Raw genomic sequence first — 16,193 nt, 5'->3', positions numbered from 1 at the left:
CTGGATCATACTAGGAGCTAGACTCTTTGAGTGCCCTGGTGGTTCTGTGAGCCAGGCTTTTTAGCTGGGGACAATAAACTCCCAAGACTTTCCTATACCCCCCTGGGATTCTGGCTCTGACCTCCCTTGGCCTTCAAAGTCATGAGTGAAGGGCTATCCCCATATCCAGACCAGATATATCTAGGCCTCTATGTTTTCCATCAGTGCTTAAATACTAAGTGCTTCTACAATAGGGGAAAGAACCTTGGCCCCCCTGCACTTGGACTGTGCCCTCTCCAGACTCTATTTTCACTTCCCTTGACTTTACTACTTACTAACTATGTGATTCAGGCAAGTCACAATCATTCTGAGCTTTAGTTTCTTCAACTGTAAATAATGTTTCCGCAATCCTTCGTAGGGTTGTTGTGAAGATTGAACAACTGAATGAGTTTTGAACCTTAGATGAATGTGAACCATATCAATATATTTCAAAAGAGTTCCAGTTTTATCTAGGTGGTTACTTCTTCCACTGATCTAGAGATTACAACGTACTAACTTGTGTGACCTTAAGCAAATCACTTTAACCTCTTTGAGCCTCTGGTTCCTCACCTGTAAAATGAGAGTTTGGACCAGGTAATTATTCAAAGTCTTCTCCCCTTCCTGATCCTATGCAAACCCTCCATGACTGAGTGGGGGTCTTATGAGTCACTATGGCTAAAAACTTGTCCTCTTCCCTGGGTGTCTGATAGTGAGCTTCATTGGCCTTAGGAAAGGTGCAAGGTTAGCTGGATAGCAGATGCTAGACAGTCTGCATGTGGCCCTCTAGGTCCTCAAATGTGGCCCTTTGACTGAATCCCACCCATGTGCTAGACTATTGCTGGGCCTGCTCTCTAAGCTGAACCTCCCAGAGTTCATAAACTTCTGGCATGGCCTTTGAGGCCCCAGGGACCCCTCCCTACAAGGATGAAGCCTGGAAAGAGGCCTTTATATTATATTATTCTTAGGGGACAGGGTAGGTGGACAGAGAACTGGACTTGGGGTCAGAAAGCACCGAGTTCCAACACCACTCCTGCTGCTAACTACTAGCTCTGTGATCTTAGAAAAACAGGAACTTTAAGCCTACTTGAAAGTCACTGGGCTTCAGAGTCCCTACTTCAAAGTCCCTGGAGTTTCTGTACCAATTTGTAGACTAGTTCCAACCTGTTTGCTTTGGTGAGCTGAGCTTCTAGGGAAGAATAACTTAATGAATTTGCATATCTTCTTAGGATCTCAAACCCTCTTCCCAGAAGCAGAACAAACAGGGAGTGCAAATGGCAGCATTTATTGGGGAGGAAATCAGCCAGAAGAATCCCCTCCCTCTCCAAAGCTGTGTTGCAGAGTCCTAGGAGAGCAAAGGGGGCAGAACTGAGGGGCCAGTGAGTAAAGCGATGTATTTCCCAAGATCAGGGACCCCAGGAGGTCATTGAAGTCCAGCCATTCCTGGAGCTGAGGAAGCTCTGGAACATCAGGTCACCTAGTTCACCTGGGTTTCTGGAACTGAAAGAGATATTTTGTTACACAGGGTAGGGAGAGTTGGGGGGCGGGGGGCAGCAGTCAACTTTAAGGTTTTGCTTCTCCACCCCAAGAGTTCAGAAGATGAGTATCCTCCTCAATTGCTTTTTCCTGTTCCCTTCAAAAACCTTTCACGGATCTTCTGTACAAGATTGCCTAACATTTGAAACCCTTTACACCCTGGCTACAAGCCACTTATCCCTTCCTCCCCTTTGCCTCCCATTTCTCCACAAATAAGCTTCCTGTTCCTGCCTGGCACACTGGGCACATTCCCACCTAGGTCTTTGGAATGTCCTCTCTTTTCTCATCTAAGTTTTTCTCGTTCTATAAGGTGCACCACCTCCCTCCATTCCCCAACCATCCCAACACACAGGGATCTTGCCTCCTTGTACAGATAGATTCCTGACTATACTTTTCCTAGGGCACCGATTGGGGTTGTTGTCTCTTGTTATGTCTCTTTGTAGAGATTTGGGGCTCCCAGAAGGCACTGAGTTTACTCCTACTCAGCATCTCACCCAAATAATACAGAACTCAGAATGTGGTAGGAACTTTGTAAATGAACTTAGGGATATGAAGGTTAAGCTCACCTGCAGGTATTTCAGGGATTGGAGTCTCTGTAAAGTTTTGAGGGGCAGGTTCCTCCTCAGGAATCTGGGTGGAGTTTTGAACTAGGATAGGGGCTCTACAGAACTGGCCACAGCCAGACTTGCAGCATTTCTCTCCATCTGGACAGCTGTCATCAGTTTTGCAGCCCATTATGCAAAGGCTCTGGAGGACAAGTGGACAATGGCCAGCCCGCCCTATGTGAAGAGAAGGGAAAGGAAGAGGAATAGGTCACCAGCCATATCTTCCTAAACTCCTACCTGGAACCCAGAGTTTTATACAGAAGCATAATTCAGACTAACTACTGATTCTGGATCAGAAGGGTTGAGAACTTGAAGCCCCCTAAAGACTCATCTCCTAGAATGTAATGGGGTACAAAGAGCCTTGGTTTGGAGTACTCTGTGATTTGGGACCTCAACTGTTTCTCCATCTGTAAAAGGAGAGGTTTGGCTAGGTGACTTCTAAGATCTTTTCTAGCCTCATCATGCTATAGGACTTACCTGAATTCCCTTGTAATTTTGGAGATGAGGAAAATGAGACTCAGTGAGTTCCAAGGTGATACAGTGAGTTAGTGCTACATGAGCCTAGGGTTCTTGGTTCCCAGTCCAATAGTCTTTTGTTACACTAACTTCCCTTCTTGGCCCATGTGATATCAAGATGAGCCCCTGGCCCTTTGAGGGTCTGAGCTTTCCAGGCAAGTTGAAGGTATCTAGGGGAGGGGCTGAGGGTATAAATTCCTCTCCCTTCTCATCCCAGATACCATCTCTGAGAATGGGCTCTGAATGTGCTCTGAGCAGTCTTTGATGATTGGACTCTAACAGTGCCAACTTACCTCCTTCAATGTTTCCCTGGCATATGTGCCCACAGCCTGTGCTGCAGCATTTCTGGCCATAGGGGCAGGAATCATCTCCATGGCATAACTCCTGACATGGAAGGAGATCCTTAGGGCATAGGCCTGGTTTTTCTGCAAGAGAATCATGGAAGGTCATAAGTAAGAAGGGACAATGTTAGGGCTAAAGGGAATGTCAGAATATAATACCCATAATGTAAGAGATGGAAAGGACCTTCTGGATCATTTAGTTTAGCCTTATTTTGTAGAGGAAGAAACAGGCCCAGAAAAAGGAAACTTACTGGCCCAAGGTTTCACTGATACTTGGTAGTGGAGTCAGGACTGGAGTCCAAATCTAGGATTTTTTTCATTGCCCTAGTATGTGGGCTGGGAACTCCTTGGCTACCCCATTCCATCTTTAGACCTGGGCCTCTTCTTGGAAGTCCTGCTGGCTAGGGGGTTTTAGAACCCCTTCCCCTACTCTCTCTACCCTTCTACCATTCCCTACATAATCCTACCTTCAGGTACCCCCTCCAATACTTCCAACACAATTCTTGACTTCTTGGCTTCTGGCTTTGGGGTGGGATGTGGGTGGGTGAGAGGGAGATGGCAAGGGCAAAGAGTCTTACCTGGTAACTTTGCAGCTGAATCCTTTAAAGTGATCCCTATATCTGCAGGAGGCTCTGTGGTGTTGTCAGTACTACTAAATGGGTCAATCGAATCCAGGGGAGAAGGTGAAGCATTTTTATGGGATGTCTTTGTAGGACCTATTATAAGGTATATATTAGGGAAAAGCACAGGTGCCAAACCCAGTAAGGTTAAATTAGAGAGGGCGACAGGACATGGATCCCCAAGCCCCCCTTTCTTCTCTTCTGTGATTCATTAACATGAGCTAGGCCACATTTCATCTGCTTATTCTCAGTGCACCAACACACAGTTCCAATTACTTAGCCTTTTGCACATCCCTCCCCCACTTTATGCACATAAATAGATAAAAGACATATAATCAAACACAGACATACAGACCAAGAACTAGAATAGCATACCACCCCAAATGTCTGTACGTATGGGGATTACTTTGCCCCATTCCATCCTGAGCCACCCCAACTCAAACTTTTTTCAGCCCAGCCCTCAGCACTTACTTGGGCGTCCTGAGAAGGGGCCATGCCAGGATCAGTTGGTGATAGTGTTGGCAATAGGGGAGAGTGGCAGAATCAGTATGATTGTGACCTCAATTCCCCACCTAGTACTGTTCTGGCCCTGACAATGAGCCCCAACCCCCAATTAGGATCATTTATCCCTGAACCTGAATCCCTAAATCCTGGCATTTAGCCTTAAACTCTTTTCTTGAGCCATGACCCCTGGGTCTGGGTCCTGGCCCCTGGGACTTAGCACCTGGGGCACTTGCCCACTGGCCAAAGCTCAGGTGTGTGCTCTCTCTGTCTGTCTCTGTCTCTCTGTCTCTGTCTCTGTTTCTTCCTCCCTTTCAGCTCTTCTAGAAAGACTTGGATTCCCAGAAATCTATCCAAACACTAAGGATTCTTAGCCTTCCCTGGGTTGCTATGTCTTTCCTGTGTAAGGGAATCCTCCATCTAGGGGGATAGAGGGGTGGTCTGGCTATAGTACAGGTTCTCCCCCATGCCCTAGGAAGTCCCAGAGAAATGTTTTGAATCAAGTCAGGGACCCTAGACCTGGCTTGACTCAACTAAGACAAAACCTGATCTTCTGGCTACAGGGAAAGAGTACCAACCACCCTCAACTCCTGGTTGACCCTATAAAGGTAACTCAGGTCTCCTTCCTATATGATCTTGAGCCCAAGGACCCTTAGTCCCCCACTAAACAGATACCTTTGAAAAGGAAGCTCCCCATCAGTGGAGGTAGCAGCAGTGAGAAGATTAGGAACATCAGGAAGGGGCTCAGCAGGGTGGGCTTCATGGTGTTCTTGAGAGTGGGTGGGAGAGGCCAGTCTGGGGCCAGGATTATACCTGGAGGTGGGGACTGGTAGCCTCTGGGAGGGGCTGAGCTCAGCTTCCTCCAGACTTTGCCTCATGGGTCCAGATCTAAAAAGCATCCTGGTGCCCCTAGGGAAGTGCTTTGGGCAGGACAGCTTGTGCCTGGGCACCCAGCCATGAAGAACCTTCAGCTAGCCTGCTCCCTGCTGGTGGTGAGCATCTCTACACTTCCTCAGGCTTGAGAGGTTCCTGATGGTTCCAGGATCAGATATCTTACTTGGACTCACTAAGAAACCCTCCTTAGTTGTCCAAAGATAACTCAGGTGTGTGGGGCAGATCTATATGGGTATAACATCAGAACCATGAATATTGCTTTAGAGCCAAGGCCCTAAAGGGAAGGGGGAATGGGGGGAGAGAAGAGTGTTACCTGAAGGGAATGAGAAGGGTATTCAAGAAAGAAGTGTGTCAATGACAGAGGAGAGAACTTGGTAATTGTTCCTATAGAGGAGACAGTATCAGAGAACCTGGGGTTGGAGTCATTATGTTCATCCCTCTGCCTCCAGACAGGATCCTTTCTAAAGCAGCCCAGCAAAATGGACATCTCACTATTATCCATAGGGGAAAATAAAGAAAAATTGGTTTTGACTGTAGAAGTAATATTAATTGTAGTAATTTATGTGAGTTGTTTATCATTTATGCTTAGTATCCAAGTATTACAGTAACAATTATGCATAATATTAAACTTTTCAGGTTAACAATTTTAAAAAAGTTTTGAAACTTTTTGAGAAAGGGATTCTTTCACTAACTTGGTCATGTAGTTCTCTGCTCCATAACTCTCAGAGAAGGATATACTTCTGAATATCTACGTTGGGAGCTAAGCAGGGCATGCTCCCCATCTCCCTCACTTCCTCCCATGAATCCAAGCCACAGTGTACTGTTTGCAATACTTCCATATCATAAATGGAATACAATGCTTTGGTGTTTCATTGAACCTGTGGCTTCACTGATGTGGGTACTCCCTCTAATGGTACTGATGACAGTCTATCTTGACTTCTTATCCTGGGTGGCTTTTGTTCATGTCTTTCAAAGGATGTCCTCCAAAGTTGTTTTCCTCTAGCTGTCTTGACATTACGATGGAGAACATGGTTGGCTGTTTGATTATCCCTCAAAATCCTGAGGAAGCAATGGGGCTGTCATGTTAGAGATAGAGTTCACTATCATTCTAAATGGATTTCCTTGCCATTCCAAATGAAATCCCCCCATTCTAGATAGAACTTCCCAGCATTTTAGATGAAACCTCACCATTCTGAGTGGAACTCACCCACATTCTAGGTAAATTAAGAATAATATCTGGCATGTGTATAGTGCACTAAGGCTTGCAAATCACTTTATATATCTTATCTTATGTGATCACTATATCAGTCCTGTGGGGTAGATTCAGCAGGTATTACTATCCTCATTTCACAAATGAAGAAACCAAGACTGAGAGGAATTTATTGACTTCTCCATAGTAAGTGTTGGGGTAGATATGAATCCAGGATTTCCTGTCTCCAATTTCAGTGATCTTTCCATTAAACCATGCTACTTCCCCACTAATCCAGATGAAACTTTCCTATATTCCATATGGAATTTGGAACCCTGGAAAATGGAATCCTTCTGTGGATTCTTATCTTCTCTTTCCCAGTTCTGGGGGGGAGGGGGATTCTGGATCAGGAAAACAAGGACAAAAGAGACAGGAACAAGAGCAGGTGGAGATATCAGCTAGTGTCTTCCTCGTGGAAGCCAAAGAGTAACAGAGGAGAGAGGGAATTGGGCACCTAGAAATTTCTATTAAAAAACAGAGGTTAGGTCTATAGGGTCCATGGGGGAACCTGATTGAAAGGGGATGGAGGAAACAACAAATCTTCCTAAGAGGTCTCATTCATACACATACACACATGTGTACACATATGTATGTTGGTTTTCCCTTTCCTATTCCTGCCTCCAGAAGATGCAGGACAAGAGGGGGTATTTGGGGGTTTTGATGGGCAGAAGCTGCTAACAAAGATTGTGGGAATAAGTTATGTTGTAGCCTACTTTATCCGTTTGCTTTCTGTGGCAGCCTGGGCACCCCATTCTCTTGACCAATGTGTGTATTCAGTATAGGCATTATTTGGGCAACCCAGATTAGGCCTGGTACAGCTCCCAACAGAGGCAGTGTGGTAAAATGGAAAAAGTACTAGTTTGGGGGTTGGGAGATATGAGTTTGGGATCCATCTTGAGTAAATAACTTATTGAATGTCAGTTTCTTATTCTATAAAGTAAGGGATTGGATTAGATGACTTCTGGAAAACTGCTGACATTCTAGCTCTGACCTTCTATGAACCATGAACTGTCCCTGACTTCACCATGTACAGGGTGTTCCTAGCTAGGCAGCGCCTGTCCTGGCAGGAAGTGCTTTTAGCTTGTTTATTGAACTCAAGGCCAGAAGTGACCCAAGGAGAAGAGGTCTTTGATGTGGGAGGAAGATGGTCTAGAATGAGTCTGAAGTGGGTATAGTATTGGTGGAGGACACCAGAGGATCCCTGTAGCCAGGGCCTCTGGGAGTATGAGAATTGGAAAAGAATTAGTCTTCTGAGTTTCCATCTTGGACTAGAGAAGGGGTTCACTGGGGACAACATTCTGGTTGCATCCATTGAAACTCTTGCAAGTTCCTGCTCTGGGAGGTCGAGAGGATAAGGGAACACAAGATTCAGGTCCCTTCAGTTTTACAGAGGGAGTCACTGAGTCCCAGAGGGTCTAAATGATTTGCCCAAAGTCACATAGGTAATAAAAAGCAGGCCTGGGATTCAAATTCAGATAATAATTGTAAGCTAGGATTTTTTTTTTATGATAGAATATAAATTCTGTGAGGGCAAGACTGTTTAATTTTTCTCTGTGTGTCTCCACCACCTAGCCCAGTGTCTGGAACTTAGTGAGCATTTAATAATGCCTTTTGATTGATTTACTGAAAAAGAGTTGAATAGAGAGGGGTTTGAATAGAGAAGAGTCTAAACTGGAGCATCAAGGAGGGCACAACGAATGGTAATATAGAGTACAGTGTTACCAAAGATGCAGTTGCACTGGAAAGTCACTTGTTTGAGGTCACATGGCTAATAAGTAGAAAAACCAGGACTAGAACCCAGGCCTCCTGGCTCCAATACATCCCTCAGAGCCATAGCATGGGCATAGCACTTGCAACAGGAAGGAAGCACACCATCGATGCCTTGTGGCAAAGCTCTATTTGTCCCCTGTTAGTTAAGGCTCTAATCCATGTCTCCTGCTCCAAATCTAAAGCTCTAATCCAACTGAGAAAATATTGTGGATACAGACTGGGCAAACTCTGGTGAAATTTGGAGGTTATGGTGGAAGAGCAGAGGAGTAAAGTTGTGAGAGTAAAGAAGGGAGTGCCATTCTGGAGCTGTCCTACTTTTCTTGGTTCTGACCAGGGAGTTGGTTCTCAGATTTATAGACTAATAGACAGAAGGGATTTTGGAGATTATTTTGGGATCCTCTTTGAGAACCTAGCTGGAGCCTTGAGAGAGACAAAGGACCCAGAAAGGAAAGAGGCATCTGGTGAATGACAAACAGAGTAGGACTCAATGGCCTGGTCCTCTGCCCCATTTGCTTGAAAGTTTCCCTCTCTTTTACATTTCTAGAAAAGTGGTAACTGTTGCTTCCTTGACCTCTGATAATAAGACTAGATATGATTCTCTGGTAATAAGCTCAGAACTATGGCCAAGACTCACCTAAGTTGGTTTTGTTGTGTCCTCAAGGCCTTTTCCCCTACACTTCAGGTAGGTTCTTTCTTTCTTCTTCTTGACTTGTTTTGCTGGGAACCAAGCACTGACACCGCCATCACTTCCTATAGTTTCCTTACCATGATCCCACTCTCTGACCATCCACTCCTCTGAAAACTTGTATTCCATCCCTTATATTTGATACGTGAGGGTGTTTTTTTGGTGATATCTTGCCAGGAACTGCCTTTTTTCCTCTCCCCTGCTTTTCAGAATATCTCTATGTCTTGCATTTCCCCATTAGAATTTATGCTCTTTGAGGGCAGGGACTATCTTATATGTTTTTGTGTCCCCAGTGTTTATCAAAATGCTTGGCACATAGTAAGTACTTTATAAAGGCTATCTATCTATCTATCTATTTCTTCTCATATATATTCTACAAAAACATCAGACCCACATTAGGGTATAGTAGTAAAACTGGATTTGGAGGCAAAGGACTTCAGTTCAAATATCAGTTTTGCTGTACTACTTATTGGACAAGGTGCTTCCCCTTTTATCTTTATCTATAAAAGGAGTAAGTAGTGTTGGACTAAATGATCTCTAAGACCTCTTTTAACTCTAGAAGTCAAAATCCTGTGAACAAGAAACTCCTTGGTGGCTCTTTAAGAGTGACAATGCTTATATCCATAAAGTATAAAGTGGCAATCAGTACCACGGACAGTACCCTAGAGCTAGGGGGATGCCTGAAAGAGAAGAAAGGGGACTGACAAGAGTCTTAAGGAAAAGGCTTGAGTGGGCCAGAGGTGGGAACTTGGGATCTGTTCGCAGATATATAAGATAATGTAAGAATTGGGCTAACTTTTAATAAAAATGAATTAGTATTTGTAAAACATTGTATAAATGTTAGCTGATGTTTTGTTATTATTATTTTCACATAGTTTGCATGTTGTTGTGCCCATTTGAATGGTAGTTCCTTGAGGTCAGTTTTTGTCTTTTTGTGAACCCCTAGTGTTCAACTTAGCACCTGGCACATAGTAAATGCTTAAAATGCTTATTAACTGATTGACTTGTTAAGGTGGGAGGAGGTGGACATGTGGGTATATGCCTGATGGTCTTCTGGGGTTCCCTGTAGCCTAATCTTAGGATAATAGTAAAATAATAATGTCTTACCTTCTGGGCTGAAGTTGTGTCAGTCCCAGAGAAGGCCTACCTGAAGGTTTCAGGTCTTCCAAGGCCTTCATGCAGCCCCAACTTCATCTAGATTCTGTAGGGTAGCTTCTATCCTCCTTTAGTCTTATGTGATCACTATATCAGTCCCTTGCTGCTTCTATAGAATTCTACTTTAATTTATTCTATCTTTGTGATGGTAAAACATGTCAAGTTGGATATCACTTGAGTAATGTCTTCCAGTATCCCTAAAAGAGAAACAGAACCTTTATAAAATTTGCATCTTCGCCCAAAACATTTCCATTGGGAGCCCAAAAGCCATAAGAGAGTAATACAGGGAAATGGGCAGTCTTCATTGGGAGGTTGTCTGGAGAGAGTTAATGAAGACACCAAGACAGAGAAATAATGGAGAGGGCAGAGGTCTCAAAGGAGGCCCTGAATGGGAATCTACAGAGGCAACTTATCTGGAAAACTGAAGTTTTCAACTCTAAACTTTCCTCTCCTCACACTAAGCCCTTTCTATTCCTCCTGTCCCTCTCCTGTCTGCGCTCACAGCCTGGCAGAGCTTAGAGACTGGTTCTTTTGTGGCCAGAATGAGATATCCTCCTTGGAGACCCAGACCTCCTTTATCTTTCCCATTCATAAACATCCATAGATCATAAAGTGTCAGGTACATCTGAAAGGAACTTTGGTACCTAGAACACATACTTAGAACTGGAGGTAAGCTTAAAACATAGAACAAAATATGTTAGAAATGGAAAGGTTCTTAAAACAGAAAACAGAATGTCTGAGCTGGAAGGGCTCTAGAGATCAATTAGTCTATTCCTCTCATTTTACAGCTGGATAACTGAGACTTAAAGAAGGGAAATGGTTTGCCCAATGTTCCAGTGAGTCCAGCAGCACAGCCAGGACTCCTTTGTTAGACTTAGAGTTGTGGGAAGTTAGCTTCATTTTGGCCATTTTGTTATCAGAAGAGGACTTTGTTGCTAATTCCAGGCGTTTCCAACTTTTGAAAATGTCTAGATCAAACAGAGGTTCCATGTTAATGTGACACTTTGGAAGAACCCCAGGCTGGCAACATCCATGAAGGGAAGATCCTCGGGTCACAGCTATAGAACTGGAATGAACTTAAGGGATCATCCACTCCAATTCTCTCATTTTAGATAAGAGATAAGTGAAGCTCAGGTTGTGTGCCCAGGCAGATAGTAAATACAAACATCGAGATTTCAATCCAGTTCCTCTGACTTCAAGTTCAATGGTCTTTCTGTTCTACTGTGCTGTGGAGTCAGGGGGTACACTGGGAAGCCTTGAAGGACCCGAAGCTTTCAGTGAAGACTTCTTCAGGATGGAAGGTCAGAGAAATTATCCAAGGATCAGTCTAGAGAGGGGTCAGCAATGTCTTCCCCAGAGGTTCATGGGGCCTGTGCATACAGATCAACCAACTTCTTCCCATCCTCAATAAAGGATCTGTTACACACACCCTACCCCAAGATTTTGAAATAGAAAAGATCACCAGTCTTTGTTTAATTTTAAAAATCTGTGGTGTGCTTTAAAATGGCTCAAACTGTATCTTTCCATGGAGTTAAGTTCTAGATCTGAGGTGGATAAAATTTATATAATTCAAGAATTATTTAAAGGAGATAAGTATACCCCTCTATCATCTTTAAAAAAATTTTTTCCCATATGATTCCAAGTTCCAATTTTATAATTTTAGCTCAAGGTTTTGTTTTGTTTTTTTTTGGGGGGGGGGAGGGATTGAGGTTAAGTGACTTTCCCAGGATCACACAACTGTTTGAGGACAGATTTGAACTCAGGTTCTACCTGACTCTATGGCTGGTGCTCTATCCATTGTGCCACCTAGCTGCCCCTAAGCTTTTTAATATTATTTTGTTACCTTCATACAAGGGAACTGGGAAAGGCCTTGATTAAGTGAATATTAGGTGACACAGTGGATGGAGTACTAGGTGTGCAGTCATAAAGGCCTGAGTTCAAAGCCTACCCCAGACACTCAATAGCTGTGACCCTGCACAAATCATTTAACCTCTATCTGCAAAGCACTTGGCACATAGTAAGCACTATATAAATGTTAGCTATTATTATGTATATTATGTATATATATGTACACACACATATACATACACACCTAGTTGTTTATGCATTGTCATCCTCATTAGAATGTGAGCTCTGTGAGGGCAGGAATTATTTTTTGCCTTTCTTTTCATCTTCTCAGTGCTTAACACAGTGCCTGGCAGGAAGTAAGTGCTTAATAATACTCATTTACTGACCGATCTCTGCCTGAACTGAAATACCCTCTACAATACTCCCAACAAATGACCATTCAAATTCTTGGAGACCTTCAGTGATGGGGAGCTGCACCATTGTACTTTGGGACAATTCTAGCTAAGAAATTTTCCCTTACATTGGCCCTAAATTTGTTTCTCTGCAACTTCTACCTACTGCTCCAAAAGCAATAGCAAATGTAGCCCTTTAAACCTGAAGAAAACTGTTAGCTCCACTCCCTAAGCATTCTCTTCTGTGGGCTAGAGTGCAGGACTTGGAGTCAGAAAGACTTAGATTCCGACCTGGCCTCCATCACTTATTAGCTGCATGGCCACGGACAATCACTAACCTTTGAGCCTCAGCTTCCTTTTCTGTAAAATGGGAACAATAACAATATTTAAATTGCACAAATATTTATTAAGCATCTATTAGGTACAAGATATGGTTCTAGACACTAGGTTTCCAAAATCAGCTCAGCGCTTTAATCAGTGAGCCACTTAACTACCTCTTCACTCGTCCTAAGCAAAAAAAAAATCTCTCACTAAGAATTTACAAAAATATTTATAGCTCCATTTGAGGTGACAAAGAATGGGAATCCAAGGGGTTACCTATAAATTGGGAATGGTTGAACAAATTATATTACATAAATGTCATATAATGCTGTTGTGTTGTTAAGATGGGTTCAGAGAAACCTAGGAAGACTTGTATCAACCGATGTAGAGTGAAGTGAACAGAACCAGGAGAAAAATTTATGCAAAGACAACAGTGTGTTAAGACAAACAACTTATGTGATCCTGACTGTGACTCCTCCATACTTGAATCATTTCTTTCTGGTTTCTTGCACTGTTTTTATTTTGAACTAAAAATTCTGGATTTGGGGCAGCTAAGTGGCAACATGGAGAGAAGGCCAGGCCAGGAGTCAGGAAGACTCATCTTCCTGAGTTCAAATCCAGCCTCCGACACATACTAGCTATGTAACCCTGCGCAAGTCACTTGACCCTGTTTGCCTCAGTTTCCTCATCTGTAAAATGAACTGGAGAAGGAAATTGGAAGCCACTCTAGCATCTTAGCCAAGAAAACCCCAAATGGGGGTCATGAAGAGTCAGACACGACTGGAAAAAAAAAACCAATTGAAGTAGTTCTTAGGAGTTTTCATTTTGGAGTTTCTTTCAGGAGGTACCCGATAGATACTTTTGATTTCCACTTTGTCTTCTGGTTCTAAGAGATATAGGTGTTTTTCTTTTAAGATTTCTTGAAATATGATATTTTTTCATGGTTTTCAGGTAGTCCAATGATTTTTAATTTTTTTCTCCTCAATGTGTTTTCCAGGTCAGTTATTTTTGCTGTGAGGTAACTTACATTTTCTCCTCCTTCTCCTGCTCCTCCTTCTTCTCCTTTCTTTGACTTTTTAAAAAAATATTTCTTATTGTCTCGTGGAGTCATTGGATTCTATTTGGTCCATTCTAACTTTCAAGCAATTTGTTACCTGGACAAGATTTTTTACCTTTTATGCCTAACTATTCATTTCCCTTTCCAATTTTTTCTTTTATAGTTCTAATTTCTTTTCCATTTTTTCCCTCAATCACTGTCATTTCATTTATAAAAACTTTTAAGAACTCTTGCTTCATCTCTTCCAGGAAGTCTAGTTCAATTTGTGCTTAAGCTGAGTTTTTCTCTGAGACATTGCTTGTAGAATGTTTTAGATGTAGATATTTCTCTTTTACTGCATTTGCATCTTGAACCAGCCACCATAATGGCTCATTATGGTGGTTTTCTTTTTTTTTTGTTTGTTCATTCTTTCTGTCTACTTTCTATCTACTCCCTATCTACTCTCTGACTTTGAACTTGGTGTTAGGATGAGGCAATGGAAACTTCTGGAGGGAAGGTCTGACCTGGAGCTCTTGCTGCTTTCTTGGTCCTTGAGGTTCACCACAGACAAAACCCACAACAACCCTTGTTCCTGAGGCACTGGTGCCTCAATGGGTAGAGTGCTTAGCCTGAAATCAAGAAGACCTGAGTTCAAATCCAGCCTTAAAAGCTTATTAGCTGTGTGAACTTGGACAAGTCACTGTTTTCCTCATCAGTAAAATGGATATAATGATAATATCTATGCCCCAGGTTTTTTGTGAGGATAAAAATAGGATAATAATTGCAAAGTACTTAGCACAGTACCTGGCACATAGTAAGCACTATGTAAATATTTGCTATTATTATTATCATTAAAAGAGATATTTATAAAAAGTGCTTAGAATAGTACCTGACACACTGTAGATACTACATAAATGCTTCTCCTCTCCCTCCCCCCACATTAACATTTATTTCTAGAACACCTTTACTTCCTCCTTCCTCCCAACACAAACCTTGGCTCATCTGTTGTTGTGTCAGGGGAGGAAACATGGTATAGTGGAAAGAGTAAGAGCACCTAGGTTCAAATCCCATCTCAGACATTTATTACCTTGGTAACCTCAGGTGAGTTATTCACCTTCCTGGGCCAAGGTCTCCTTACCTGTAAAATGAGGGGTTTGGCCGAGATAACTTCAACATCCTTTCCAGTCACAGGTCTCTGGTCTGACGATCTATATTGGCAGGAAGAAAAGGTCTTGAGAAGCTTCTGGGAGATCGGAGCTCTTTCAGTGAGAGCACAGGTGCACCGTGCCGTAGCTCCTTAATTATGAGAGCTCATATCTTCTTAAAGTTTTATGGTTTCAAAGCATATTCAAGCCCATTTCCTTACCTGATTCTTACTACAACCTTGGGAGGGAGATAAGGCAGAGAGTTTTATCCCCATTTTACAGATAAAAAAGCTAAAGCCTCAAGGGGGAAATGACTGATTCTTAAGGCTACCCAGCTAGGATGCTGTTGTGTTGGAATCAAACCCAGATCTGAACCCTAGTCAAGATTTTTTTCACTGTATCAAACTACACATGCCCCTTAAAAATACCCCCAAAATGTACATAGGGTCTCTCTCACTAGCCTAGGTGTGTAGCATACTGTAGGTGCTAGGCTGAAGGTATGTACGCAGGCTAAACAGGTACCATAGTATATGTGAGAACAACCTTGACCACTCCCTCCAGCCCCTTCACCACCCTCGTATGCACTGAAAAATGTACCATTCAGACTGGTATGAAATTGATTGTCTTCTCCCTGGTCTAAATGTGCCCCTCCCTCCAAAGGTCCTTCATTTTCACCTTATCCTGAGGGCAGCAGAAGTGATGGCCATGGGGATGACAAGGAAGATCACAGAATCAGCATCCTGGTTTGCCCACTCCTGGAGCTTGGCCTTGACACTTGACCCCTTTATGGCTGTTGCCATAAAGCTCAAGATCCCATGTTCTGCCCCTAAGTCCTGGTTCTGGACACCACCTGGGCTCCCAGGACTCTCTTGCTTACAGAGAGTCAGGAGGTGAAGGGAGGCTGAGCTGAGAGTAGGTCTAGGAACCTGGATATAAGAAAAAGGCCCAGAATTTGTCCTCCTCTCCATTCCCCAGTGTCTTGTCATATGACCCCACAGGACTAGCCCAGACCTTTTTGTATGAGATAATTTGTATGAGTCTGGGAACGCAGTGATCTATCTTCCCTTGGACCTCCTCTCTACTCTTTTTTATTGCATGTGGGACAAAACCATGAAGACTATAAGAAAGCCAAAGAAGGGGTGGGGCCAGATGAGCTTCATGGCTTTGCTAAGGTAAGGGAGAACAGTTGAGGCCTGCCTAGGTTAGAGGTTAGGAGAGGGGAGGAAGGGGGGTGATTATCTCTAAGTGGCTCTTGGGCCCAGCTCTTCTGAGAATTCCATCTCCCTAGGGGTTCAGACCTGTGACCATTATGCTATCTTTGGGGCAGTAACTTGAGTGGGACAGTGAGTGCCCAGGTCCCCAACTATGAAGCTGGCAGTGTTGGGTGCTCTCATCCTCATCTTACCTCCTGCAGTTCCAGGCACAAGAAAGACCAAAGACATTCTAAGAATCTGTTTAATCATTTAGTTGAGACCTGGGAGAGCCAAAGCCTTAGTTCTGGGAGTGGTCCAAGAAGCACTCAGCACTCTGCCCCACCAGTCTATCCCAGCAGGGGACTAATTGA

General features: G+C 43.3%; 1 protein-coding gene and 1 long non-coding RNA gene across 3 annotated transcripts; both read right to left on the bottom strand.

The window, feature by feature from the left end:
• Positions 1-1,284: 1,284 nt before the first annotated feature.
• Positions 1,285-5,679, bottom strand: WFDC3 (WAP four-disulfide core domain 3). Of its 2 annotated transcripts, XM_072632344.1 has the most exons (6): positions 4,810-5,679; positions 4,105-4,113; positions 3,592-3,729; positions 2,966-3,097; positions 2,118-2,330; positions 1,285-1,515 (listed from the first exon to the last, which is right to left on the bottom strand). In XM_072632344.1, the coding sequence occupies exons 1-6, from the start codon at positions 4,895-4,897 to the stop codon at positions 1,493-1,495; spliced, it is 603 nt and encodes a 200-aa protein (XP_072488445.1). In that variant the 5' UTR covers positions 4,898-5,679; the 3' UTR covers positions 1,285-1,492. The 2 variants fall into 2 exon arrangements, with proteins under 2 accessions (XP_072488445.1, XP_072488446.1); XM_072632345.1 differs by lacking the exon at positions 4,105-4,113 and having other exon boundaries at positions 4,810-5,595.
• Positions 5,680-12,512: 6,833 nt separating this feature from the next.
• LOC140519405 (uncharacterized) lies at positions 12,513-15,740 on the bottom strand. Its single transcript, XR_011972201.1, has 3 exons — positions 15,305-15,740; positions 14,623-14,692; positions 12,513-14,113 (listed from the first exon to the last, which is right to left on the bottom strand). It is a non-coding gene; the product is annotated as an uncharacterized lncRNA (long non-coding RNA).
• Between the last annotated feature and the right edge of the window lie 453 nt (positions 15,741-16,193).

This window comes from Notamacropus eugenii, chromosome 1, assembly GCF_028372415.1.
Source record: "Notamacropus eugenii isolate mMacEug1 chromosome 1, mMacEug1.pri_v2, whole genome shotgun sequence".
Taxonomy (NCBI): domain Eukaryota; kingdom Metazoa; phylum Chordata; class Mammalia; order Diprotodontia; family Macropodidae; genus Notamacropus; species Notamacropus eugenii.
Note: the sequence above shows the minus strand (reverse complement) of the source record. Positions and strands in the feature narration are given on the sequence as shown.